Source organism: Chaetodon trifascialis, chromosome 6 (genome assembly GCF_039877785.1).
Source record: "Chaetodon trifascialis isolate fChaTrf1 chromosome 6, fChaTrf1.hap1, whole genome shotgun sequence".
Lineage (NCBI taxonomy): Eukaryota > Metazoa > Chordata > Actinopteri > Chaetodontiformes > Chaetodontidae > Chaetodon > Chaetodon trifascialis.
In genome coordinates, this window is record NC_092061.1 from 20,854,115 (window position 1) to 20,879,685 (window position 25,571).

At 40.9% G+C, this 25,571-nt stretch overlaps 1 protein-coding gene across 1 annotated transcript in view; it reads left to right on the forward strand.

Moving 5' to 3' along the window:
• The first annotated feature begins 2,685 nt into the window (after positions 1 to 2,685).
• The window catches only part of antxr2a (ANTXR cell adhesion molecule 2a), a 73,605-nt gene continuing 50,719 nt past the window's right edge, over positions 2,686 to 25,571 (forward strand). Inside the window, exons 1-10 of the mRNA XM_070965050.1 lie at positions 2,686 to 3,207; positions 7,858 to 7,929; positions 11,206 to 11,277; positions 11,987 to 12,068; positions 12,182 to 12,286; positions 12,568 to 12,636; positions 14,797 to 14,877; positions 18,125 to 18,185; positions 19,031 to 19,126; positions 22,036 to 22,105. Of these exons, the coding sequence (XP_070821151.1) occupies positions 3,035 to 3,207; positions 7,858 to 7,929; positions 11,206 to 11,277; positions 11,987 to 12,068; positions 12,182 to 12,286; positions 12,568 to 12,636; positions 14,797 to 14,877; positions 18,125 to 18,185; positions 19,031 to 19,126; positions 22,036 to 22,105 (881 nt within the window). The 5' untranslated portion in view covers positions 2,686 to 3,034. The remainder of the gene's footprint in view (positions 3,208 to 7,857; positions 7,930 to 11,205; positions 11,278 to 11,986; positions 12,069 to 12,181; positions 12,287 to 12,567; positions 12,637 to 14,796; positions 14,878 to 18,124; positions 18,186 to 19,030; positions 19,127 to 22,035; positions 22,106 to 25,571) is intronic.

The window sequence follows — 25,571 nt, forward strand, 5'->3', positions numbered from 1 at the left end:
TACCAGCTGCTGCCACCATCTTATTTGCTGTGTATGGTTAGACAGTGACATGCGTTGTAAAACCAGCAAACAAATACGCCTACATGAATTACAGAACTTGCAATAAATATATAAAACCCTTTAACTCTACCTTTATTGAGAACATGTGTCGCAGCATGTGCAGGTAAACCAGGTAAAGCTCAACAACAGCTGTGCCTGTCAGTGTTTTAACTAATTCCATAGCCTGAAGTCACATCTTCTACCAGCTACACATACCTTGTTCAAACAACAGGCACAAGGGATCAGATAAGAGCAAACCTGGAATTTCCAGTATGTCGTGGAAAATACCACTCCAGGAAAGGTGTCATTAACATTTATTATAACCTGAGGTGGTGTTAGTCAGATACACGGGACTTACGAAACAGAATTACTCATCTAGAATCAGTAGATACAACTGTGAGAACATTTGCATCATCCGTCTTGGCATTCCCTTGAAGATTTTTGGTTTTAGAATGGCCACATGTTCATATTGCATTTGGTTAAATGGTGCTGTGGAGCCCAGTGGGTGGAGCATGGCAGCGATAAGATGATGAAGGCTTCAGTCTTATGCATACAGGTCCGTGGTACACTGCCAGGTTTGGAGGTTCAGCTCCCTGTGTAGCTCAATGAGTAGAGAAATGCATTAAGTCTGCCAGGTTTAGGGATTTAAATCACACAATGAGCCATCCATGCTGAAGATGGAAGCACCTGCACTTTCCATAGTGTGCCTGGAATAAAAAGGCAAATTTAATTGAATGTCACACAGAAAATTCGCCATTGATCTTGTGCTCTCACATATCATATAATATAGAAGTTATTTTGTGTACCATGGCGAAAATATGTGTTTCTAATTAGAATATCAGCAGTGAAAATGTACATCAAGCCAAAATTGATCAATTGCTCCATATCACTGCAAGGAACTGCCAGTAACCATATTCACGATACGCTTAATACTATGTAACCAGTCACTTTTTAGGGATGTTTTCTCAACAGTTTTTGTGTGCTGGGGTCTGTTTCTGCTGCGTGTTATTGAAGGAGCACAGGCCAAAGTTATTCTTGGGTGCGTATGAGGGTCATAACCCTCTTTTCTGATGTGTTATGAAAGCTTAAAAAGAAGGACGCATGAAACACAAACTGGATGAGAAAGGAAACACAAAGAGGCTTACACAAACACATCACACCCTCCAAAAAATATTTATAAGGAATACTGCACTTCAGAACTTTTGCTTATGCAACATCTTTTCTGAAACATCTCTGATTTCACAGAGCTCACATCTGCAGCCTCTTCCTGTGCTCATTGTGCCAGCAGACTTTTCTGTTTCCTCCAGAGTGAATCTCTCTGTATTGGGAAAAGACTTTTGGATGCTATGTTTGCCACGTGTGTTGTTCATACTGTTTGAATGAAGTGTGTCATGCCAAGCTGTTATCAGTGGTTCATCTGGAGGCTCTCAACCTGGATGTCAAAAGAATATTTAGGGAACTTGTGAAACTATGAGGAAAAGAGGAGATACCTATTCCTATGGCTGTACAGCTTGTGTGGTTCCTCCAAAATGTAACCAATCATAATAGCTTGAAAAATGGGAAATGGACATCTTCTTTTAATGACAAAAGCCTGATTTTTGTGTTAGTCTGCAGGCCAGAACTTAACAAGAACCTTGTGGTTCTACAGGCAACACAAATACTAAAGTGTTTCATTTGCCAAAGGCATCAATATACTTGAACCAAATTGATAGAAATATAACATAATTCTTTTGTCAGTGCATAGAGATAAAATTGGAGCAAAATGTTGTGTACAACTTAGCAAAAAATGGAATGTCAGCCAGAACTGTTATCGAATAGTTCATCAACATGTATGCCCACTAGAAAGCAAACCCTTCATTGCAGAGACCCCTTTTATATCTGCACAGTCTGAAGGAAACTACCTATGGCATGTAGCATCTGACTGCAGCTCTGACTTGTGTAAACATTGTTAACGTAACGTTATTAAGTAGTCTTGTACAAAAGATGATACAGATGTTGTTGTTGGGTGTGTGCACTGGGACCTCCAGCTCTGCTGAAGTGCAGCAGCTGGATTCACCTCGGTCATGCGCACTGGATTGGAAACAGATGAGGCCTTTAAGTGCTATCGGTACGATTTGCGTGAAACAAGTTTAAAAGATACATGACTATACTTGATGTGCAACTTATACACAAATATCAATCTTCATATCAAACTTTTAGAGCACTACATTAATCTGGTGTCAGTTATTACAAAAGTACTAAAAGATACAAAATCTAACCCCATAAAATGTTGCAATAGATTAAATTACCTTGACTTATATGAAATGCAATGCAACGATTTAACCATCAGCTCCATTGATTCACCAAAATATTTCTTGCAAATGCGGTACTCCTGTTTAAATTCAACTACAAAACCGCTATTAAAAACCTTTACTCCCTTTTCACTGTTTCTACCACTTAATAACGTATTAAGCTGCACACTTAATGAAAATCTCCTCTTCATTTGAGGTTACTTTTAAATGCAGTCACATTCAGCCCTTATGTCAGTGCATTTATAAAACAAAACATAAACCATCAGCATTATGACTCATATCCCAGTCATTTTATAACCGTTTACAACCGCGATAAAAGTAGCGCTCAGAAGTACGAGCTTTCTAGCTGCACTTGAATGCATCCAAACTTTTCTCCGTGTATGTGCCTTAACGCGGTGAAGTTTACTGTTAGCAGTGATTTCAGTTATCTTCGAAACAGTCAGGGTGAGCTCAGGTGGCGGGTCGGTTTTATTGAGGATGTGAGTCAAGAAGATGAAGAAACTTCACAGCTGGTGACGTCGCGCAGTGATTTCCTTTATTTCGCAGGTCCCTTCGTTAACTTGGTTGTTTTGGAGGAACTTTGACATGTAGCTGCTCACTCTGAGGGCATGTGCACGTCGTCTTCAGCTGAAACTGCTTAAACGTTATTTATTGTTGTTTTTCAACACGAGACTCGACCCTTCTTTGAGTTTTTCGAGGTCAAAATGTTGGAGAAGTTGTCACGTTACTTCACCGCGGTGAGTGAACTTTTTCACGGAAAGAGTCGGTGGACTTCGGCGGCGGTTGCTGTGATCTTCCTGGGGCTGTTTGCTTCGTCCTGCCTGGCAGAGGAAGCGTCCTGTCACGGAGCCTACGACCTATACTTTGTTTTAGACAAGTAAGTAGGAAGAGAGCATGTCAGCCTTTGTTTCAGACCGCTGTTTATGACGCTAACCGTGGAGATAATGATGTGACCGCTGAGCTGAAGTTTCTTTGATGCTGGAGGGAGAGGAGAGGGGATGGGAGCTGGGAGCTGGGGCTGAGGTGGGGGTGGGGGTTGTCGCAGGTGTGACACAGTTTTCTGTGACCTGGTTTGGAGTTTATTGCATTTTAATGGCTGCCACCAAAAATGGTGACTCCGCTGTATTAGGTTGGGTAACAGATGTGACCAAAAATATGTGGACGCTCTGTCTCATGTGGCAGCCATGTGTAATGAAGGGAAATGTGAGCACTGCAGTGCACCCAGAAGACAGTGATGGCAGTTGTTTGCGGAAGGCCCTTTCCTGTTATATAACCAGAACACAAAGCTAGGCCCGTTAAGAAATGGTTTGCTAATCTGGTGTGGAACTTAAATTGACCTCAGTCCCATCCAGCACCTTTGGGATGAGCTGGAACTGTGAGGCAGAGCCCATCACCCAACGTCAGTGCTGGCTGGATGGGAGCAGATCTCTGCAGCCAGGTTCAAAGTCTTGTGGAAAACAACCTGAAACCAGAAGAGTGGAGGTGGATTTGGATGCCCCTGGATTTGGAATAACATGTTGGCAGTATCATTCTGCTGCCCACATGCTTTTTCCTTATTGCAGTGATAGTAGGAACTCATGCCCTGAACACTTCACCTGTCAATATTTGGTCACCTCTCACATCACAGAGGTGCTCATCGTGAGAAGGCAGCTGGGAGCTCCACTTTGCTTCAGTGGAGCTGCTGAGAGCCCGTCAACATACTGTGGTTGTACTGGGCAGCTGCCAGTGGCAAACGTTTTACTGAAAAGAGCAAAGCACTGAGTTTGCATGTGTAGCCCATTTGCTAGTTGAAGTTACTGTGCACTTTACTGCTGACCAGTTAGGTGTGATTTATTAAGACATTTGCAAAAATACACACAATTTACAAATCATAAAGGATGGATGCAACACACTAACAGTTATATACACAAAGGCAACCCACAAAACAATAAAAAAGCAATGAATAGCATGAAACACAGCATAGCAAAATATAATGTAGTACAAACACAGTCAGCTTAGTTCTGTAATGGTTCCACCACAGTGTTCTAGGTTTATGAATAACCAGGCACCCACTGCTTTCAGTTGATTTCATTTTGTGAAAGTCATGTTATCATTGCGTTGTAATTCAGTACAGATCTTTTAAATCTATCTGCAGCTACAGCAGCTTTGGCTAAACAAAGACAGACATTTTTTTTTTCATCTTTTATGAAGATGCATTACCAAACTCAGTTAAAGTTTTGATGTTTTTGATGATTTCTGGCGATTAGTTTGAACCAGTTCCTGCCTGGAAAGTTGAAAAAAAATATTCAGAAGTTTGACATTACAGCATGCTTTTGAAAACAGTCAGCAGTGATGTCAAATGTATGTAGTGTGTTGACTATGACTTGAAAGAAACACCTGTACAGGCCTTCAAATTTCAAACTATTTGAAACTGGTCAAGATGAACCTGGAGAGTCGCGTGATGTTCACTGGTTACTTTGGAGGAAGAGACGACTCTGACAAACATCAAGGAACCACAGAAGTGTAACCATGACCACACTTCCCCAAACAATAACCATGTAGTTTTATCCAGCTAAGGTTAACCCATGCTGCCTTTAAGGAACATACCCCACAGTGTCATGAGTGTCTATATGTTGTTTCCCTTTCATGAGACATGCTGCCAGTGTTGGTAGTGACCATGACAAAGGAAGAATGGAGGTTTGGCATCTGCCTCACAATAAAAACAGAAATGCTTCCTACTTTAAAATACTTTTTGTGATCTGAAGGCTCCATCATTTCTACACTCACAGAGATCTGTCTAATAGGATCAACTGGCAGGAATTTCACCACTGTCACGTTAACTTATGACCGTTTTTGAGTCTTTGAATGTCACCAGAAAGAAGACCTTAAACGTCTTCGAGAAGTCCTTGAAAGTTGTGTGTTAATCGCGCAAGCTAGCAAGAATGTACCACTTCCTGTGTCTCTAATGCACTCAAAGCTCTGCGTCAGACATCAAATGCACAAATGCTCCACGGCCACATTCAGTCAGTTCAGCAAACCTTTGCAGTGCTGCAGTAGCGTCATGCAAAAAGCGCTCCAATATATTATGGGGAGTTTACGGCTTTGACAACAACTGTTTTTAATCCTGTCCTCCCCCGGCTTGGACATGGGCCATTACTCAGGGCTGTTGAGTTGAAACACTGCTCCCCTGACCCATTTTCAAACAACCCCACCCTCATCTAAATTGCAGTATTAGAGGCTGATGGCTGAGATTATTGGCACAAGTTTCACCAAGTGCATAGATCTTAGTTTGCTCTGCATTTTGTATATCTTTGCAGGTTGGGGATCTGTTTGATTTACACATGCACATGAATGTTTCTGAAATATGAAAGCTTAGTCTGCAGTGATTGCACAGTGTCAGATAGTTGCATGTCTCTTTGCAGGAAGTTTACTTTGTTCCTGCAGATAAACTGTTAGATTTCCTGATGGGACTGATGGGATGCAGCAGTTTGTTGCAGCAACCCGCAACGTTTCTGGACAAAGAAATATCTATTTTCGTGTTCTAATGCCATGTGATGATGTTTCAGTGTGGAGCCAGTTTATGAAAGCTTTTCTGTTTCCTAAACACTCAGGTCGCTCTTTCCAAGGAAACATCCTGTGAAGTGCTGCCTTTAGTGTAACTAAACCTTTTTATTCAGGGAGTTTCAGTGAGAGCCAAGCTCACACTGTGACACACATTCACACCTGGAAGATGACCAGTACATCTCCAGTCTGATGTGGCTTTATTCCAGGGCACCTCAGTGGTGGTAATGAGGGAGGGTCTCTTGCACTTTTCACACCCAGATTGATCCTGCCGGTCCAAGGGTCTCACTGGCAGCTGATCTGTCACAGTAGTATCTTTTATACTGGAATTCTACATTTTCTTGAAAGTCAGCTGAGAAACTGGTATAGATCAAATAATCAGATGGAATTCAGCACGAGGCGATGTTGACAAACCCCAATATTGTTATATCTGTTATACTATTGTTGACTTTGGAAACATGTTCAGAAGAATTATTATACTCTGATTGATCAGACAAAGCAGTTAGTAAAATCAGTGAAGTTCTTCAGATAAGTTAAAAAAACAGAAACCCTAGAAAGCCTCAGTTGATCACCTGCACCATCAACATGACAAAGATGTGTGTGAAGTGTAACTACTTCACATGACATGTAACCACAGTAAACCACTGCTAATTACCTGCTGACACTCCAAATCGTCAAAGTGCAGAGGAACTTTACCTCTCCCTCAGAGTCGTCTCTTCCCTCCTCTGTGTGACCTTGTCTTTGGGCAGCAGGGAGGAGAAAGAGGTGGCATGAAAGATGAGCCTCCTAATGGTCAAACTCTTCTGTTTTATGTTCTTCGCACATACATTGAATTGTAATTATTGGTTTAATTACCTCTTTGTCGTTACATCAAGGGCACATTTTACACACCACGTTCATTGTGGTGAGATTGACTTATCGAGGGGTGAGAAGGGCCAAGGGCTACAGGTTGACACCCACCTAACATTGGTTTGTCCTTGGTCACAGCCAGAAATTTATGCATCTTTTTCGACAATGACCAAGTCTTAATCAGTTTAAATGAGACGGTGGTGGAAGAAGTCACCAGTGCTTTTACTTGAGTAAAGATGGCAGTGCCTCAAAGGAAAACCTGCCATCTCCAGTTTCATAGGAGAGGAAGGAAAGATGAATTGAAGGAAGAACACATGGAAGGACAGAACAAAGGAAGACAAACACACAAAAAGGGACAAAGGAAAGTTATAAAGACAAATGAATGAAGGAAAGGAACCAAGCCTCACAATCTGAGCACCTGTGTGTTTATTAATGAATCCTTTCTACTGGATGCCCAATGGAGTCTTTCTTGGTCTTTTCTCTTTGACCTATTTGGGATGCCTTATATTAGATTTAGTACATAGAAGTGCAGATATTTAATCTGATGTGTTGCTGCGTGTGTTGTTCAGTTTTTTTCTATGTTACACATTTCCTGTTCATCCTTTGTCTTCTCTTCCAGCCCGTGGCTGCTATTGCACACTTGGCCATCATTTTTCCTTGTCTTCTTAATGAGCTTGGCGGGGTCAGCAGCCACCGCTAATGTTGGCCTGTAATCCCCTCAAGAACTTAACACGTGTTACTGAACTGTACAAATGAGCTTTGATTGACTTGAATTTCTTAAACCTGTGCTAGAAGTACTGTACTTAAGTACCTTCACCTCTGTCTAATGAACTCCTGTTCATTAGATCTAGTTATTTTGGTGATTTTTCCACCTTTGTTATGGGAGATAAATTTTAACTGTACCAGCCAGCTAGATTTGTAGAAAGACAAAGCTCCTGTGAACATTTGAGGATTGTAACAGCTGAAGTGGCTGCTATAGAACACAGACTTATCAGCACAATTATCCAGCATGTGGCTGGTGTTAATGTCCAACTGTGGTTGTGGTACAAAGCACAAATACAGTACAGTATTTTACTCCCCAGCACACAATCTGCTGCCACTGACGAGCTGCAAAGTGACTGTTGTTTTCTTGTTTCAGGTCTGGAAGTGTCTCTGCTGACTGGTTCGAGATTTACTCCTTTGTGAAGAACCTTACTGACAGATTTGTGAGGTCAGTACAAAGTCTCCAGTGTCAGTATCATACATTTTGTTTGGACTCTCCTAAAAAGTATAGTTATATAATTACATTATATAAGTGAACATGAAGTGAAATTCAGCTCCCCAGACTTAGACTTGCAGATACTGCATGGAGCAAACGCAAGCAATGATTCAATGGCGATAGCAGCATGGAGCGATACCCAAATAAATGTAATAAAGCAATAAATATAAGAAGGAATGTTTTTCCGGACAGAGTATTCACCATTTCTTAAAAATGATATCCACACTGACAGGATTATTTGGGCAAGTAGTACAGTAGTTTTGACAAAATGCCTTTATTTCACATTCGTTGGCTGTTTTATTCGGTAAATGTCCACAATGACAGAGCGTACGATGTTAGCCGCAGCCTGTTGCACAGATTTAAGGCGCTTCCCACCTGTTTTACAAACTATCAAAATTGCAAAATCAATGACATCCTCTTTGCACATAATTCATTAAAAAGACGAAACCAGAGAAACCGGCTTGAAACGTTCAGCTTGCATAACGTTTGAGTCAAACGGCGCCTGCCAGCACAGTACAGACGGTAGCGACCCAGCCAGAATGAAGTGGTTGGTTGAAGAAAATAGCAAAGGCACCAGGTGGGAGTGGGTGGCAGAGAGGAGCAGTCTTCTGGGCTGTGAGAATGGCCATTTGCACCGGGGGGGTCCGGCTCCACACATATCCCCTGCTTCCACCACAGAACGGCTGACAGGCAGACAATGTACAGTAAAGCAAAAGAACACTGGAAGGCGACGAGGACAATCTGCTAAACAATGCTCGCTCACCAAGAGCTCTTCTGTTCCGCCATGTGGAGCAAACTGGACTATTTCACCAAACCCCCCCCACCACCACCACCCTCTGAAGAAAAAAAATCCCACCACCACCCTCCGATATGTCCTTGGCATCGCTGCCGCTTTATCTGTAGTCTTTCTTAGAAACAGAAAATATCTCAACACTGCTTAAGAGGTAATATACACAATCATGAGCTCCACTCAAAGCTTAAAGTTCGACGTTAAGTCGCCACCCACGATTTGTCATCAGTGACTTGAGCGTGGTTAGTTTTTAGTCCACATATGACTCTGAAACTTGCAGACAGGATGTGGATGTATACGGCTGCTACCGCTCCCTGCCAAATCTGGCCGTGTGGCTTAAAGATTGTGCTATGTTTGCGGGGGAGGATCGCGACTGGGCCATGTGTCATGTGGGTGAGAAATATCAGCACCTCTCCTTATGCTCCGAAGGCTTTGGATCTCTGAAGGAAACACTTGTGCGCTTAATTATCTGAAGTTTAACTCGCTCTGTGGGATGGCATCCGTGTGCTTTGTGTTTGTAACTGAAGTGGGAAGTAACTGAGTACATTTACTTAAGTATTTCCATTTTGGGAGACTACATTTTCCCCTCTATGTTTCTATTGCATTGTACTATTTTCTCACATTTGTAAGATGTCTGGAGTTACTGGTCACTTAAACACTCAGGTGCGACTTTTTCTCTCCGTACATCAATTGTGACACCAGAGCTGTTTTTTCTGTTTCAGTTTCAAAATGCGCAAACCTCACCGTGTAGAAGTGGTTGGTATTCTTCTTCTTCTGTGTGTAAGATAACAGGAAGCTCGAACAGTGCATCACTTCTTCACCGTAGCGGGAGACGTACGCTCGTACACTGACTTTCTTGCCTCGTGCAAATGTTAGTTATATTGTTGCAGCAGGTTTATCACATCGCGTGTTATAGACTGACAAAGAAAGTAATGAGTATTTAATATGTTTTGGCTACTAAATCTGTTTTACAAAGTTAGTGTCCGCACTGGAATTTCATTCATCCGTAGAGGAGCATTTACTCCATCCAGCCCACAATTGCAAATTACTAATTTGCTTTAAAGAGTTTTAGATTCCTGAGGAAACCTCTGGAGGAGACAGACATGAGCTCTGTTGGTAACAGAGTAGACTGACATGACAAGAGGAGATTTCCAATGAGGAGAAGCAGGATTACAATATCTGGGAGACCGACTGTAAGCTTACATGAAGAATTAAAAAAAAAAAAAAAAAAAAATCTAATTCCAACTTTTTGAGTGCTGATCGAGACGTGTCAGTAGCACAGAGTACTGAAAAGTATGATTAGTTCAGCTTGTGCTGCTCCTTCACTTGTTTCTCAGTCATTTAGATTTAATTTAGAATTCTGCTCATTTCAGTCTGTATCTGAAATGAGCACCGGTGTTGTCCAGCTGCTTTGTGTAGGAACAATTAAAGGCATGTATTTAAGAAGTTTTGTTAAATTAAAAAAAAACAAAACACTATTTTTTACCCTTTTCTTTATTTTGTAGTATCCAGCTCTGGGTATTGTATGCCTACCTTTGACTTCTTTTACTTCTAATACTTTAATGCATTTATAATTACTGATGCTTTGCTTTTACAGCAAAGTCACTGGACTTTTTCCGTTATCAGATAATTTTTCCTTTGTGGTGTTACAGCTCTTACTTGCGTAAATTTGACTGGTTTGTAACTGTTTTTGCACTATTCTCAACACGAGGAGGTGAAGTCTTCAAGTTGAACACTTTCCTCATCTCTGTGTGATTTAGTTTTCACAAATTTTGGCTGGATATTAACTCGGAAACCAGCTGTGTTTACAAAACAATCTGTTGATATTCCTGAGACAGCGACAGGGACACTGAATGTGAACAGCACAGGTTGTGCAGAGGAGACTCAGTGTCCAGTATCAGTTCACACCCTTTTAAAGTCACAGGTACAGATTATATATTTGTGTAACAGGATCTGTGTGTGTTTATGTGTGACTCAACACCACAACATGTTTCCTGTCTGTGAATTGATTAATCACTTCCTTCAGTCCCACAGAAGCTGCTTTAAGTCACACACTAATATTAGTTGACATTCAGAGAGGCCCTTCTGTTTGCTTCATTATTTATGCTTCTTTCAGTCTCCTTAACTGAACCAAGCTCATGGGAAAGCTTTATATAAAACTGTCAATCACGCTGACTCATTTATAGCCATTCTGAGTATTTTTCATGTCATGCTGTGTGGGTGGTTGATAAAGAGGAGCAAGAACGGAAGTGATGATTTTATGCAACAGGGAAGGAGAAAACCCTGTTGCAGTATCGTAGCATGTGTCTAAGCTCATGGCCGGTCACTGGCTCATGAGCTACTTTGAAAAAAAAAAAATAAAATAAATAAATAAATATATATATATATATATATATATATTTCTGATTCCTAATTTTTGATTTTTGTTTTCTCCTCAGCCCCAGAATGAGAGTCTCATTCATCGTTTTCTCAGCCAAAGCAACGGTCCTGCTGCCCCTGACTGGAGACAGGTACAGGACCCTGAGACACTCTGTGGAGCAGATTCATGACACTGTTGTCTTGTGTCTGGATTTTTATCTTGTGCCGGTTGAACAATTCTCAGCAGCAATCTTGAAGAACAGCGCTCTGTTCATGCTGACTGTACCTCAGAAGTTTTAAGAAGTCTCATGGTCTAAAAATGTCTTTATATGTCATATTGAATTATGTCAGTAAAGGAAATGACGATTATATATATACACACACACACACACACACACACACACACACACACACACATATATATATATATATATATATATATATGCATCTATATATATAGATGAGACCACATTTACATTATACTGTAGATTTTACTTTGTTGTAGTTACTCGAAAGCATTTAGGTGACATCATTCGGTTGAGGTTAGGGGTTCAATTCCCACTGGGCCTCTAAATGCCTAAAAAGACTCTGAGACATTCTGTATAAATAGTGTCTTCTGTATTACAAGAACAGCTTGTTAACGTCTCCTTTTAGACCCTGTGGTTATCTACACAACCATAACTGCAGATTTCCACTACACCATGTGGAAACTGAACAGTAGTAAATTATTATTATTATTTCTAGTGGTCGTATAGAAACATTCACCCATGGTGTAGAAAAATAAGCATGCCTGGAATTATGATGTGACTCAGTGCAGTCGAGCACATGTGGATCAACCATGTATGTTCTGTGTGTTTTAAGATACGAGATAGAGGAGGGTCTGAAGCGCTTGCGGGACGTGAAACCAGCAGGTGAAACATATATGCATGAGGGAATAAAGCAGGTCAGTTCACTCTCACATAGATCCATTTACAGCTCAGCAGCTTTTTACAAACATTCAGATTGTCATGAAATTGAGATCTGATGAAACGTTTGTCATTCGCTTTGAACCTGAAGGCCTCAGCTCAGATACAGACGCAAAAGACCAAATCATCGAGCATCATCTTGGCTCTGACAGACGGGAAACTTGAGGTTTACGTTCACGAGCTCACAGTGAAAGAGGTGAGGGTCTCATTGTGTTTGTTTGAGTGTCAAAATGTTGAATTTCTGCTGTCAACACAATCATGTGACACTTCAGTTTTACTTCAGTTTGATTTGACTGCAAATATAAATTCAAAGGACAAATGTAATTTTTTCTATTATTTCTTCTTTTATTTAATTAGTGAAATATTTATTCATGTCTTGTTTCCTGAATGGGATTTGGTGGCTTGATTTCCTGCATACATTCAGTGTTTTTACGTTCAACATGTTGCACTTCATCTACACACTTGTTTGATCTGCAGGCCGATGAGGCGAGGAAATATGGTGCTCGTGTTTACTGTGTGGGTATCAAGGACTTTGACGAGCAGCAGGTAAGAGAGCTTTAGTCTTAATCTGCCTCAGTGAAACACCAGTGAAGTCTGTCACTGAATGTGTACTGAACGATTACATTTTATAACAAGAGACACCATGTTGGAAAGGTGTCAAGAAATTTAAACACATGTATTGTGGGTGCTGTTACCTGCACGGAAAATCCATCTCTTAAAGTGATATTCCACCTAACAATCAAACAGTTAATCCCGTGTGGATTTAGAAGATGTCCAAGGAAGTTTGTAGGTTGCTCTGTAAGAGATATCAGAAGCCTTGGTCATCTTGAATCCACGTCAGTAGCTCTGGATTAAAAAGACTAATTCTCATAGAAGTAAAACATCAATGAATTAAAAACTCCTGCAGCATCACATGTTCATTTACATGTTCAGTGTGCCCCAAATAGTCATTTGTCAAAATAAAATAAATAGTGTTGCTTTGAGAACAGCAATATCTGTGTATTTGGATATCTTCTTTTTTTTAGTTTTAGTTTCCCATTAGCTACAGTGATTATTATTATTATTATTATTATTATTATTATTATTATTTAAAGGAATTCTTTGGCTTTATTGGAAAGTAAATTGTAAAATGTGCTTTAACCATTTGGCTACTGGGCCACTCTATGGTTAGTGGTTGTATTTGTATTGTATTTCACTGTCAGAGCCAATGACACAGTGATAAATAGTGAATGCAGTAAGTAAAAACAAAATCTAAACTAAAACACAGTATTTCATCAATGGGGTAAAAACAAATGACAGTTAGTGAGGTAAGTTACTTGCATCGCACAGACAAATACCTAATAAACTGAAACAAAATTAAACAGTGGGTGGGTCCTTTGGAAAAAAAAAATATTAGTGTAGTCTGTCATATAGTTTTGCTTTCAGTGCATTTAGATCAGTTAATGATATGAGGAGTGCACTCTGTAAATGACTCTTCTACAACCCTGATTCCAAAAAAGCTGGGCCACTGTGTAAAACATAAGTAAAACAGTGTGATGATTCGCTAATCCTTTTTGACATATAATCAACTGAAAAAGACAATATAATTAATGTTTAACCTCATCATTGATTTTTGTAAATATATGGGACTGGGATAGTTGTGGAATGCTCCAAGAACAGCTGTTTGGAACATTCCACAGGTAAACAGGCTGATTGGTAACAGGTGATAGTATCATGATTGGGAATGAAAGGGGCATCCTGGAAAGGCTCAGTTTCACCACTTTGTGAACACATGATTGTATAAAGGATGTTACTACATGGGCTCAGGAACACTTTGTAAATCTGTTGTCTGTGAACACAGTTCATTAGCAAATGATCACATTCTGTTTTTATTCATGTTTCACACGGTGTCTTTTTTGCAATCGAGGTTGCAAAAAGATGGTTTGAGCCTCGGAAGTTCTGAATAAGAAGCTAGATGAGTGATGTTTTAAGTGTCAGCACATCTTAATCAGACAATTCTTCACACGTTTTCTGACAAAAATCACAATCTTGCTTTATCTCCAGCACACATTTGGAGTGTAGTTTCTGTCTTGATATTATTTACGCGAGGACAGGCCAGCAGAGTCATTTAACCAAGAATCTGTTCAACACTGACGTCCAGGGGAGTGTGACTACTAAAGCTTACCGTGAGCATTTTCACTGCATGCTTTTTTGAATAGACATTGTAGATTAAGGACATCATTTACGCTGGCTGGTAAATCTGAACGACCACAGAAAAATCTGATCCCAGCTTTATTTATTATTTGTCTCCACATCAGATCATCTTCACTCCAGCTTCTGTGCTCGTTGCACAAAATGATGTCAGACCGTCTGAGCTGCAGCGAAGTCACAATCTTTCCGTCTTATGTCAGTGGTGTCTGTAGTTTTTCTGCCTCTCCTCCAGCATGGTGGCCTGTCTCTTGTAACCATTGGTAACCACCCTGTGATGAGCTCTTATCAAGTCAAAAACAAAAGGCAATATTGCTCCCAGTTTGTGCTGCAATGATTTTTTTTTTTTATGGTTGAGCAAAGTGTTTGCCACAGTCATGCCATCTGCTATGTCTCCTCCTGCCCATGATATGAAAGGAAAGACAGTGCTCAGTCATAAAGAGGAAAACAGAAAAAGAAGAAAGCAGCATTAAATCAGCCGTACTCCTTGTTTACTCAACTCCTTTATGATACCAACAGCTTGCTGTTATTGCGGACACCAAGGACCAAGTGTTTCCTGTCAAAGATGGCTTCCACGCACTCAAAGGCATTGTCAATTCTGTAAGTTTGCCTCCTCTGTGCTGGCATGTGAGTGTGTGTGTGCGTGTGTGTTGTTGGACTTTCAGTAGGCTCAGGTTCGTGTTTGATGCGTGAGATGAATAAGTGGAATTCATGCACAAAACTGCTGTTAATTCAAAGGTTTTTTCCTTGTTTAAGAAAGATTGAAGGAGGTAGCATGGTACAGATTGTTGGTAAATTTGTGAAATCAGGTGGATAAATTGGCAAAATTGTTTCCTGCCTTGCCTTCATTGAAGTTTGTCACAAATTAGAGCAAACCTCAGTGAACTTCCTGCTAAGCTGCATGGAAAATGTCTGTGGAAATAACTGCTCGCTGCAGCCCTCAGTCCGTAGACAGAGAAGGAAATGTCTTAGCCACTCTGTAGCAAATTAGACGCTGTAATGGGAGCAGCTTGACAGTTAGTCACTGTCCATATGACATCCTCTTCACAGTGTTTTCATTGTGCTGAGTGGCAAAAGTCTGCAAGTCTAACACAATTAGTGCCTTTTATTTTTTATTATCGGTGCGAAATATAGAATTAAAGCCTGCAAAGCGCATCAAACTCATCTTGTCAGTGCAATGCTGTAATCAGTGAATAGCTGTCAGAGTATAAGAGTCCCTTAAACAGTGTTTATATGAAGTTTCCCATGCAGCCTCCTCATCCTCTGCCAGCCAATTAGTGATACTTTCCATTTGCTGCAGCTTTTAGGCTAAATGCTGTCAGCCAAGGCGGGGGTTTGTATGGCAACATTCTTACATGAATGTGAGCCCGGAGCTCACTGACCTGACTGGACTTACATCTGCGTCGGAGCCGACAGGGCCAGCAGTGTTTAGAGAAAGAGCAGAGGTAGACATGTAGACGTGCAGCTGGAAGGGCACAAAAGCCAAAGGGTGTGTCTTGTTTCTGTTGTGTGATGCAAAGTACACCAACTGGGACTGATTATGTTGCTTCTTAACATGACTGTCAAGTAAAGGAAGGTGTAAAACTGCGGCTCTCAATCTGTTGTCTCACAAAATGTGAAAGTGGAACGATGCCTGGGTGCAAACAATAATGTGCAGAATGGCTTGGACGCCAAATATGCCTTTCAAATCTCTCTTCCTCTGATTTATCGTAAATCATTTAAATAAATTATCACTGATTAAAACACGAGTGTAAATTTATGCAATGTCATTTTTGAAAATTTACTGACCCCTAGATGTCATCTAGGGTGCTCTGAATTGAGTCAAAGTGATGCATCTTTCATTTATTTTGCAGTAAAATAATAAAAGGTTATTCAAAGCAAATGCAGCCGCGATTCATTCAAAACAGGTGTAATAGTTGTTGGATCAGTATAAAGTATGACTAACCCTGAAAAATGAAGAAGGAAAGAATGACTACAATATTATCTCCTCTAATGAGCCTGTGAACCCAGCTTGTAATAATTAACATTGAAATGCGCTTAAAGTCTCTGAAAGAGTGGGTTTGATTATTGATGATTGGAAGAAATCAAGCTTCTAACGTGTTTGTGCTGAAGAAAGAAAATCTTTTATCCAGAGAAAAGCATTCGCACAGCCTTGTTTGTACGCTCATTCTTCACTTTAAACTCATCTATATATTTTTATACTACAACACTTTCTAGAATGTTTTAAAGCCCCCACAAGAAAGTCCAGCAGAACAACAGAAAAGCTCATCCCCTCGGTCCTCGGAGGCGCCGAGCCCAGTGACGCTTCCAGCATCCAAATGAAACGCTGAGCATTCTTCTCTGATTAGTAATACTGGATTCCTGACTAGTTGGCCTCCTCGCTCCTCTGTTGGATTTTGAGGATTTGAGATCATCTGTGCAGCCTTTTGCTGCAGGATCCACGCTGCTTCTGTGACCAGCATGACAAAACTCACAGAAACAGCTCGGCAAAGTTGGGTTTCTGCACCATTAGGCCATTTTTTTTCTCTTTTCTTTTCTTTTTTTTTTTTTTTTTAACTACACTGGACCTTTGTTGTCCCAGCTGCGGGTGTTTTGGGAAAACCCTATTTGCAATGTAGCCACATCGTTAGTGTTAACTTCCTTTTGCCACTGAATACATTCAGCTGAGCTTAGCTAACCCTGTACAGTGTTGCACTCTAATGTTGTAACGCACTGCTGTTAAATAATGACGAACAGAAATGCCCTCATGAACCCTTTCACCTAATTATTCCCACAAAATGAGTAAACCGGCCTTATCCTCTCAGAAACCCCTCCACTTAGAACACTGGCTGAGATATTTGGATGACTTTGGATATTTGGACGACTGCCTTCTTTTCCCCCTGCAGCCTGTAAATAATATTTGTCACAAGATCCCATAGAAATGAATTGCTGCTGTTTGAGTTCAGGCATTCAAAGCTTATATTTTAATATCTCCAAAACACTGAGGATCCAGCTTGTACATCTTCCAAACCCCAACAAATCACTTCATTTACCAGCATTTCTTAAAACAGTTCTGTGTTTTGTGGTATTTGAGCATAGATGCTACTTTTCCAAAGGGCATTTTGGAGCACAAGTGTTCACATTTCTACAATTAATGGGAAAACAATGTTATTCCTCGGGTCTCTCTATCATTTTAAGCAATCTTTGTTTTTGTTTTTTTTTCCTTTTTTCTCGGGCACTGCCAGGGAAGTAATTAGATGGGGAAAATAGTGGCACAGAGGAACAGCAGCAGATCCTTTTCCTCCCAGCTGTCATCTACAACCCTCTCCCCTTTAACGATTCCATATCAAACCATCGTATTTAATAAGGCCGCTGTAAACACTTCCTCTTCCTCTCCTCAGATTGAAGTTTCACTCAACATCAAATGAAAGGTTCAAGTGTCCTATATTGCAGTTAATATGCTTCTTTTTACCGACTGTGTACTGGGATTTGCATAGTTTGTCCTTTGTTGATTTATTGAATCATAGCGGATAGTGCAGCTCCGTGACAGTAGGCTCACACAGGCCTCTTTATATGATAATGCAGGATCCCGGAGGTTTTTAATAGAACTGAGAAATGTAATAGTCTTGCATAATTTTCCCATAAAGGCTGACACAGCTGCTGTTTCTCCCTCCTGTTCTCCTCGCCGCTGATATTCAGCGCTCTCCTTTAGCCGCCAGGGCCCGATCAGGAGTGAGACATTTCTCAGGTGTTGCACCCTAATCTGTTTTCTAAACTTGACAGAGCCGATAACGGCCAGGACTTGATGTATTTATTCTTGGCCCTCAAGCGATAATGTACTCATTTCATTTTTTTTCTAATCCTCCAGATATTAAAGCGATCATGCACAGAGATCCTGAGTGTGGAGCCCTCCAGTGTCTGTGTGAACGGTGAGTGGACCCTCCTGCTGCAGGCAGATTCATTCTCTGCTGGAATCCTTCTTTTTACTGCTTGCTTGCTGAATTTATGACATCTTTCCAAGAGGAGTTGGAAAGATGTCTCAGTGTCAAGCAATGGAGAGGTAGCAAGTCTGCTTAGAGACAAGGGGCTGATCAGTGTGGGTCATTGAAACTCACCTGACTGAACTTTGGCCATCACAGGACACTCAAACTCCCTGCAGAACCTCAGAAAACGTGAATAATTTCAGACTTTGGTTGGTTTGCAACCTTTTTGGCTTGTGCCATCACTTGACCTGAAAAGCTGAAACATGAGTTATGAGCATTGAACGGGTGAACTTATCCCTCTCAGACTTTTTTACTTGAAGGGATTTTAGAGGCCTAAAGACATTAAAGTACCCAGAATTTCACAAAAAGCAAAAGTCAGAAAATCTAAACATTTTGTGCAGCAGCAATGGGGGGGTTTCGACCCCCAGGTTTAGAGCCATTGGTGTAAATTACATGTCCAAATATATCATAAAACTGCAACTATGAAAAGAGACTCTTTCAAGTGAGTCTTGATCTGGTTTGGTCCAGATCTGATAAAATAAGCATAAAATACAGTGGTTAGTACATGATTTCTTCCATATTCATCTAATTTTCCTTACTTACTGGCAGTATAATGCAACTTTCCTGAACAGTGGGTGATAAAAGGTTAATGTATGGAGGCCATTTGGAACTAGTCTGTACAGTCTTGTTTGCAGAAGCCCTAAAACTCCAGATAAATAGAAGAAGAAACTGTCTAACTACATGTAGCTTCCTCCTTCCAGTCTTATCTCCCATTTGTTTACATTCCACAGAGTCCTTTAACATCGTCCTCAGAGGGAACGGCTTCACTCTGGGCCGCAGCAACGAAGGCGTCGTCTGCAGCTTCATAGTGGACCAGCAAACCTTCAGTAAGTGGTGGAGTTGTAACTGTAGTGTGTACTTTGCATTCAGCCTCAAACTGCAGCTTCTGCATTTAGCACAGCTGATATTTTCTAATCACTATGAACACAAAAAAAAGCCAAATGTTGAGTCGCATAATAATTCCTGTCTGGCCCTCGCTGATATGTGCTCGCTAAATCGCTATCTCAAAGCACGAATGCAGTATCACAAATTGAACTAGCCAAGCTGGAATTTGTGGGTGTTGTTTTGACAATAAACAAGTCAGGCGAGGTGAGTGTTAGCATGCAGGACAGCAAGAGGCACTAAAGAAATAAAAATGGGCAAATTATTTGTGGAGATGCCTAATTTTAGTCAAAACCCGGGAGCCATGTTGTGTTTTTGTAAAAGCAGGAGATTTGTTAATACAACGATGAATCATTTACATTGTATACAATATCTGTTCAACACTGCTGTCACTTTATCACGTACGAGCAGAGATTTGACTGGATGATAAACTGCTGCGTCAGCTGAATTCAGACCATAAGTTTATGATTTTTGTGCCAGTCAATTTAGTGAAAGACCCACATCTTCCACTGTGCCACACATTACTTACACTACAGTTCACCTGCAGTCATGAAGGGCTTCACAAACACACCTGATGTGATTGATTCAGCTTTTTCTGAGGCTTTCAACCACATTCACACCCGAACCTTCACACACAAGCATTAGCTTTTAGCCATTTGTTGCATCACAGCGGTAAATGCAGCGAATCTGAACCCTTTCCACACACACAGCTCAAAAAATGCTTCTGCATCGAAGCCCTCAACACTGTCTGACAGGACTGAGTCTGAGCTGACCGACAGAAACAAAAATCAGACAGAGGACAGATATCCATCATTGTCTGATGCACACTGACTGTCGGCATCATATATGTGTGATTTAGCTCTCTGATTCTTATGACACATGAGAACAGGAAGAGAAACGTTGGGTCAGTGGAGTCGGACCTGCAGGTCGCGCTCTCTCTTCTCTCTGTCGCGTCCCATTGAAATGCCTGCGACCCTTTTCTTTTTTCTTTTACACCTTAAATGTGATCTTATTTTAATTTGGAGAAAAATGGGAAAAAAAATAAATAAATAACACATTAGCACATCAGCCTAATTTTGTTCATTTTTTAACTTCAATATTTATCTGTAAATGCACAACAACCATATAATATGATATAATAGACTCGCCAACTTGCTGACTTGCAGTAACACAGCCTCCACCTTCTGAATGTGTTGCACATGTTGATTTACATGAAGGAACTGTGAGGATTCATTGTGTTTTATTTCATTTCATGTCTGTTGTGCGGACGTCCGCACAAATCTTAGAACTCAACTCATCTTCTTATCCAGCTCGCTGCGACGTGAATTGATGGTGGGTGTTCACAGGAAGGACACGGCAAAACAAGCCCCTGTCCCGACAGATCTGTTATCTCATCGCTTATCTATATGATCTAAATGCAACAGAAGAAAGGGGGGTATGTAGGTCACTGTGCTCCTTATTTTGAGCTCACGGTCTGTTCTGTTGAGAAATCCATTTTCAGGAAGCAAACAGGATTTGGCACCGAAAGCCAATCTCTTCAAGCTCTTATTTGGCCGTGGGATCTGTGGGATCGACGACTGCCAATGACAACACTTCCCTCCTTGACAAGTTATTTTTGATTTTCAACATTTCAACTCGACCAAAACACTTGAGCATATTTTTTTTTCTTTTAAAAAAGAACTTCATCCGAATCAGGAAGTGGCCATTAGCAGATGTCTGCCTGTTAGTCCTTTCTCAGTTTAGGCAGTCTCACATTCGCCCACTTGGGGCTATTTATTCCCTTATTGGCTTTTGCATGTGTTCAGCCCAGACCTTTTTAACAGTGGGGCACCTTATAATTATGGACAGGCATCATGGCAACTATGGAACACACACCACATATGTGGAACAGATGCTACAGTCTTCCCCATCACCAGACCAGTTGGAACCCCGAGCAGACAAATAGGAAAGAAATATCAATAATCTGAACGACCTCCATGTCTGAAGATGGTTCAGGCTCCATCGGCGTGCTGATGAACACACACACACACACACACACACACACACACACACACACACACACACACACACACACACACACTATAATCCACTATGCGATGTCTTTCTTTGTCTTTTCTCTTGCAGCTCCAAGCAATAGAAGAGTGCAGAAATATTAAACATGCACCACAATACATGTTACTTTCCTGACTGCAAAATGAAGAAATTCAGTTTTCACTATAACTGATATGTAGTTTTGAAAGAAGTTCATATTATCCCTCTCATACGGAGGGCCAGAGAGGTCAAACAGAGCTCATACAGTTTGAGGATTGTTGGCTCGTTGTGCTCCGGATGTTAAAAGGCTCTTCCCCCCAAAAAACTGACAAAACTGGGTAGATGATGATCTTGGAATATGGCTCATAAAAACTTTTTTGACATAAAAAGATATTTAACATCTTTACTGCTGGGACTACAAATATGTGATGCCGAGTATCTCAGAACTGAACCCTTTTTATGTTGTTTTTGTAGCTCACAAATTGTTAATGAAAATAAAGCTAGATCATGTTTTTTGAAAATTGTTTAGTAAGCAGGTTTAATGCTGATGTCATTTACTGTATATTTGGCCTTTTCCTGATGCAGTGCTTATTGAGAACCAATTCTGACTGGAGAATCATGGGAAACGCCTGCATGTCCTTACCACTTTTGACCACGGGGCCACCTTTTTGCAAATGGTTATATAGGCTCATTTTACATAACAGCTAATTGCATGAAGATTAAGTCATATACAGACAAATAATACTGATGCACCCCAACAGCAACAAGGGTAAACATGACCTTTTATTGACTATGTTTTCTCTTCCTTTCTGTTTTTTTACAGACCATAAGCCAAGTACTGTGCGTAATGATTATATGCTGTGTCCTGCACCGAAGCTCTATGAAGTCGGACAGTAAGTAGCCTGTGAAATTTTTTATTATATTTTCTTTATTCCTTTAATCAAGTTAATTCAATTTCCCATTATCGTTTTTTCTATTTAAAACCCAGTATTGCAGTTTCTCCACCATTGAATATGAGGTTGTAAGGAGTCTGAGAAAATGTCATGATTATGTTTTTGTCATGGGTGTGGGAAGAAAGGGTGGGAAGACTCCCAAAATAGAGATTTTTCAGTTTTCATACAGAAATAAGACGTCAATGACATCAACGATATACCAGTCACAGTGAAAATACGACAGCAAATGTCCCAACTTTACTTGATTCCCCTTTAGCCGAAGAAATATTGCTCCTAAGTATGCATAAACAACAATGAAATTACTTTTTAAGCAAGTATTAGTCAGATAAAGGACTTGAGTTATGTGAGGCATGCTTGGAAAACAGCAATATTCTCATGAGTTTTCCAAAATAACTGATTTGTAGCTCATGTGAGGGCAGTGAGTCTGTAGATGTATTTAAGTTTTGATGTTGGCATGTTGACGCATGCCAACGTGTGAAGTTTTAATGACCGGCATCTCTGTGAAAACTTCTAGGAATCCGACATCTATAAATTGAGACTGAGTATGTTCTCCTACAAGTTACTATGTTGACATAGAGCAGTGAAGGAAAGGAAGCAGTGTTTTGTTTGGTAAAAGTCAGGTGTTTGATTCTCAGCTGCATCTCGAAATCAAGAAGCGTATCTCTGTAGAAATCGGAGGAATGAGTCACACATGTCTTCCTGTGAAGCCACACACACACACACACACACGCACACACACACACACACACACACACACACACACACACACACACACACACACACACACACACACACACACAGATACTTCCTCTCTCTTACTTTACCAACATAAGGACTCTTTCTAAACCATTTCCCCTTCCTCAGGCGTTGTGTTGTTCTCGTGCTGCTCTCCTCTGTGTTCAGTTTTAGAGTTCAGTTTTCTATGTCAGTCACCCGTATCGCTCTTATCTGCAGCGAAGTTGTTTCAATCCTCTTGGTGTCTCTTCGTCTTACACGCAGTCTTTATTTTTTCTGCTTCTTTTTTTTTTTACGTGCAAATAAACAACTCCTAAATCTATAAATCAGCTGTATGTTAAAACAGTAGATGAAGGGATGAAGAGTTTGGCGTCGCATAAAGACGCAGTAAACATTGTCGACGGAGCCTGACAGAAAAACACCCCATACATACAACCCAAAGATTTAAGTGAAAACAGTGTAAATATGGATTTATTCCCGGCTGCACAGCTATTGTTTGATTTTAACGTCATCTCTTATAATCCCAAACCATAACAGATGATCGCTAAGACATTCTAGATGGAACAACAGATTTTAATGTCCTCATGACTGCAATCCAATCAAAAATGTATGATTATGAGTGCCGCTGGCTCCTGAAGGTTTCCAGCTCTAAAACAGATTATGTATCATATGATAACAGCGACGCTGTAACTACTCCAAATCAATGTGAACCTCACCTCAGATAATCCCCTCATGTCCCCTCAACTTCCAAACTGCTCATGATAACATGTTTTTCTGCCAGAAGCTGACAGACGGTGCTGAAAGAGGAATATGAGTTTTTGAAGAGATATGAAACATGAACTTAGACCTGTGTGCATGTTTTCACATCTAGTTTTGAAACACACATGAAATAATGGCTTGAACAACAACAAATATATTACACTTACACAAAGACTCACATACATGTACGTACAAACAACCGTACACTTACACAGAAAAAAACACTTTTGCACCTATAGGAAGCAAGGCCAACATATTACAAGACCATCAGAATGACCCAAATAATCCACTGAGAGTAAATACTATATTTTGTTAAAAAATAAAAAAAAATACTTAGAGTAATGGCATCCTTGTTCTGTATAGTTGTCTAGGGCATACTCTCATATAATGTATATGTTAGGTGAAATCTATATAAGGAATCCACAAACACCAGAAACCACTGTAATGAACACAAGACACAAAATCTTTAGTGGATAAAACATGATATTTATTTAGGATTTATTTTGTTAATCTTATGACATTTTGTGCAAAAATCAGACTTGTGTCCCATTGGTGCCAGTCACTTTCGTATTTGGATGGAGATTTGCATCCAGATGAAAGTAATAAAGTCACAAATGTAAGATTGTGCAGCCTTGGTGGAGGGATGTACTCTCACGGTTCTTTCTTTTTCTCTACAGCAGGCCTGGTGTAAAAAAAAAAAAAAAAAAAAAGATTTGGTTCACTCCTTCTCCAGCTGCTAGCAAAACTTTATTTTACACTTTTTCCAGCTGGTGTCTCTTTCCCTAATATAGGAAATTCACACGATGCAATGGGATTGAAGTTGATTTTCCTCACTTATCAGTGTGAAGAAAAGGCAACATTTTAAATACAACTGGTCTTACAGTAGGAGCTGCTCCATCTATCCAGATTTTCTCCCTTGACGAGAAATCAGAGCAGAGCAAAGCAGAATCTCTTTTTACCAACTCACCACGGATGCAGTAAAAAGATGCACCTGAGCGACTACATCTGTAAACCACAGGCCTACAGCGCCTGCAACGACCTGATAGGACCTGAGCTGGTGCTGCTGCTACGTGCCCGCCATTTGCAAAAGGCCTGCTTAATTAACTCTTGGCTGCCGATGGTGACCCATTAAGTAGTTAGCTGGTACGGGTGGTGAGTAAACACATCTGCTGGAGGGGCTTTAAAAGGATGTGCGACAGATGCAGCCATTCCCTTTTCCACGCTCCCCATTTAAATAATTCACCATGCACTGACAATCCCTGCACCCAGGACCACCTGCATGGAACGGCAGAGCCTGGAAACTTCGTCTCCGTCCATCTGTCTGCTTCTGCTCCATCACCGCTCCCGGCACACAGGGTGCTCCGTTAACACGGCTCTACTCAGCCGAAGAAGAATCGCCTTTTCGTTGCACGTTCCTTTTCCCTGATTCCCTTTGTAACTATGTTTTGCTACACGCTACGCCTTCTCCTTAGTGAGCGCAGCTTGGATTGCCTGGGAACATATTTCAGATACAGCAGTCACCCAAGTTGGGGTGCTCAGCTGCAGCTTCCTCCAGCCCCATTGGGAACAAGGAGCAGGCGGCTCCACATCCAGCCTCGATGTCCAGGAAGCGCAGTGTCCTCAGTTGGTCACCGGGCTGTGTAGGAGCACTCACAGCGGAGGCATCATCTGTGCTGACAGCTGCAGCATCATGCTTGAAACACAGGCATCTGCTGACGTCCCCCCCCCATCCATCCCCCCCCCGGTATATCCCCATTAGGGGACCCAGCACACCCTGCTGGGGGCCGATCAAGAGGTTAAGTGGTTGCGCTCTTGCAGCAGCATGTCCTCACCTGGTGTTTTCACAATAACGGTGGAGAGCAAAAAATAACTGAGGGGGGACTTGACACCTACTTTACAAAGCAGGTACAGT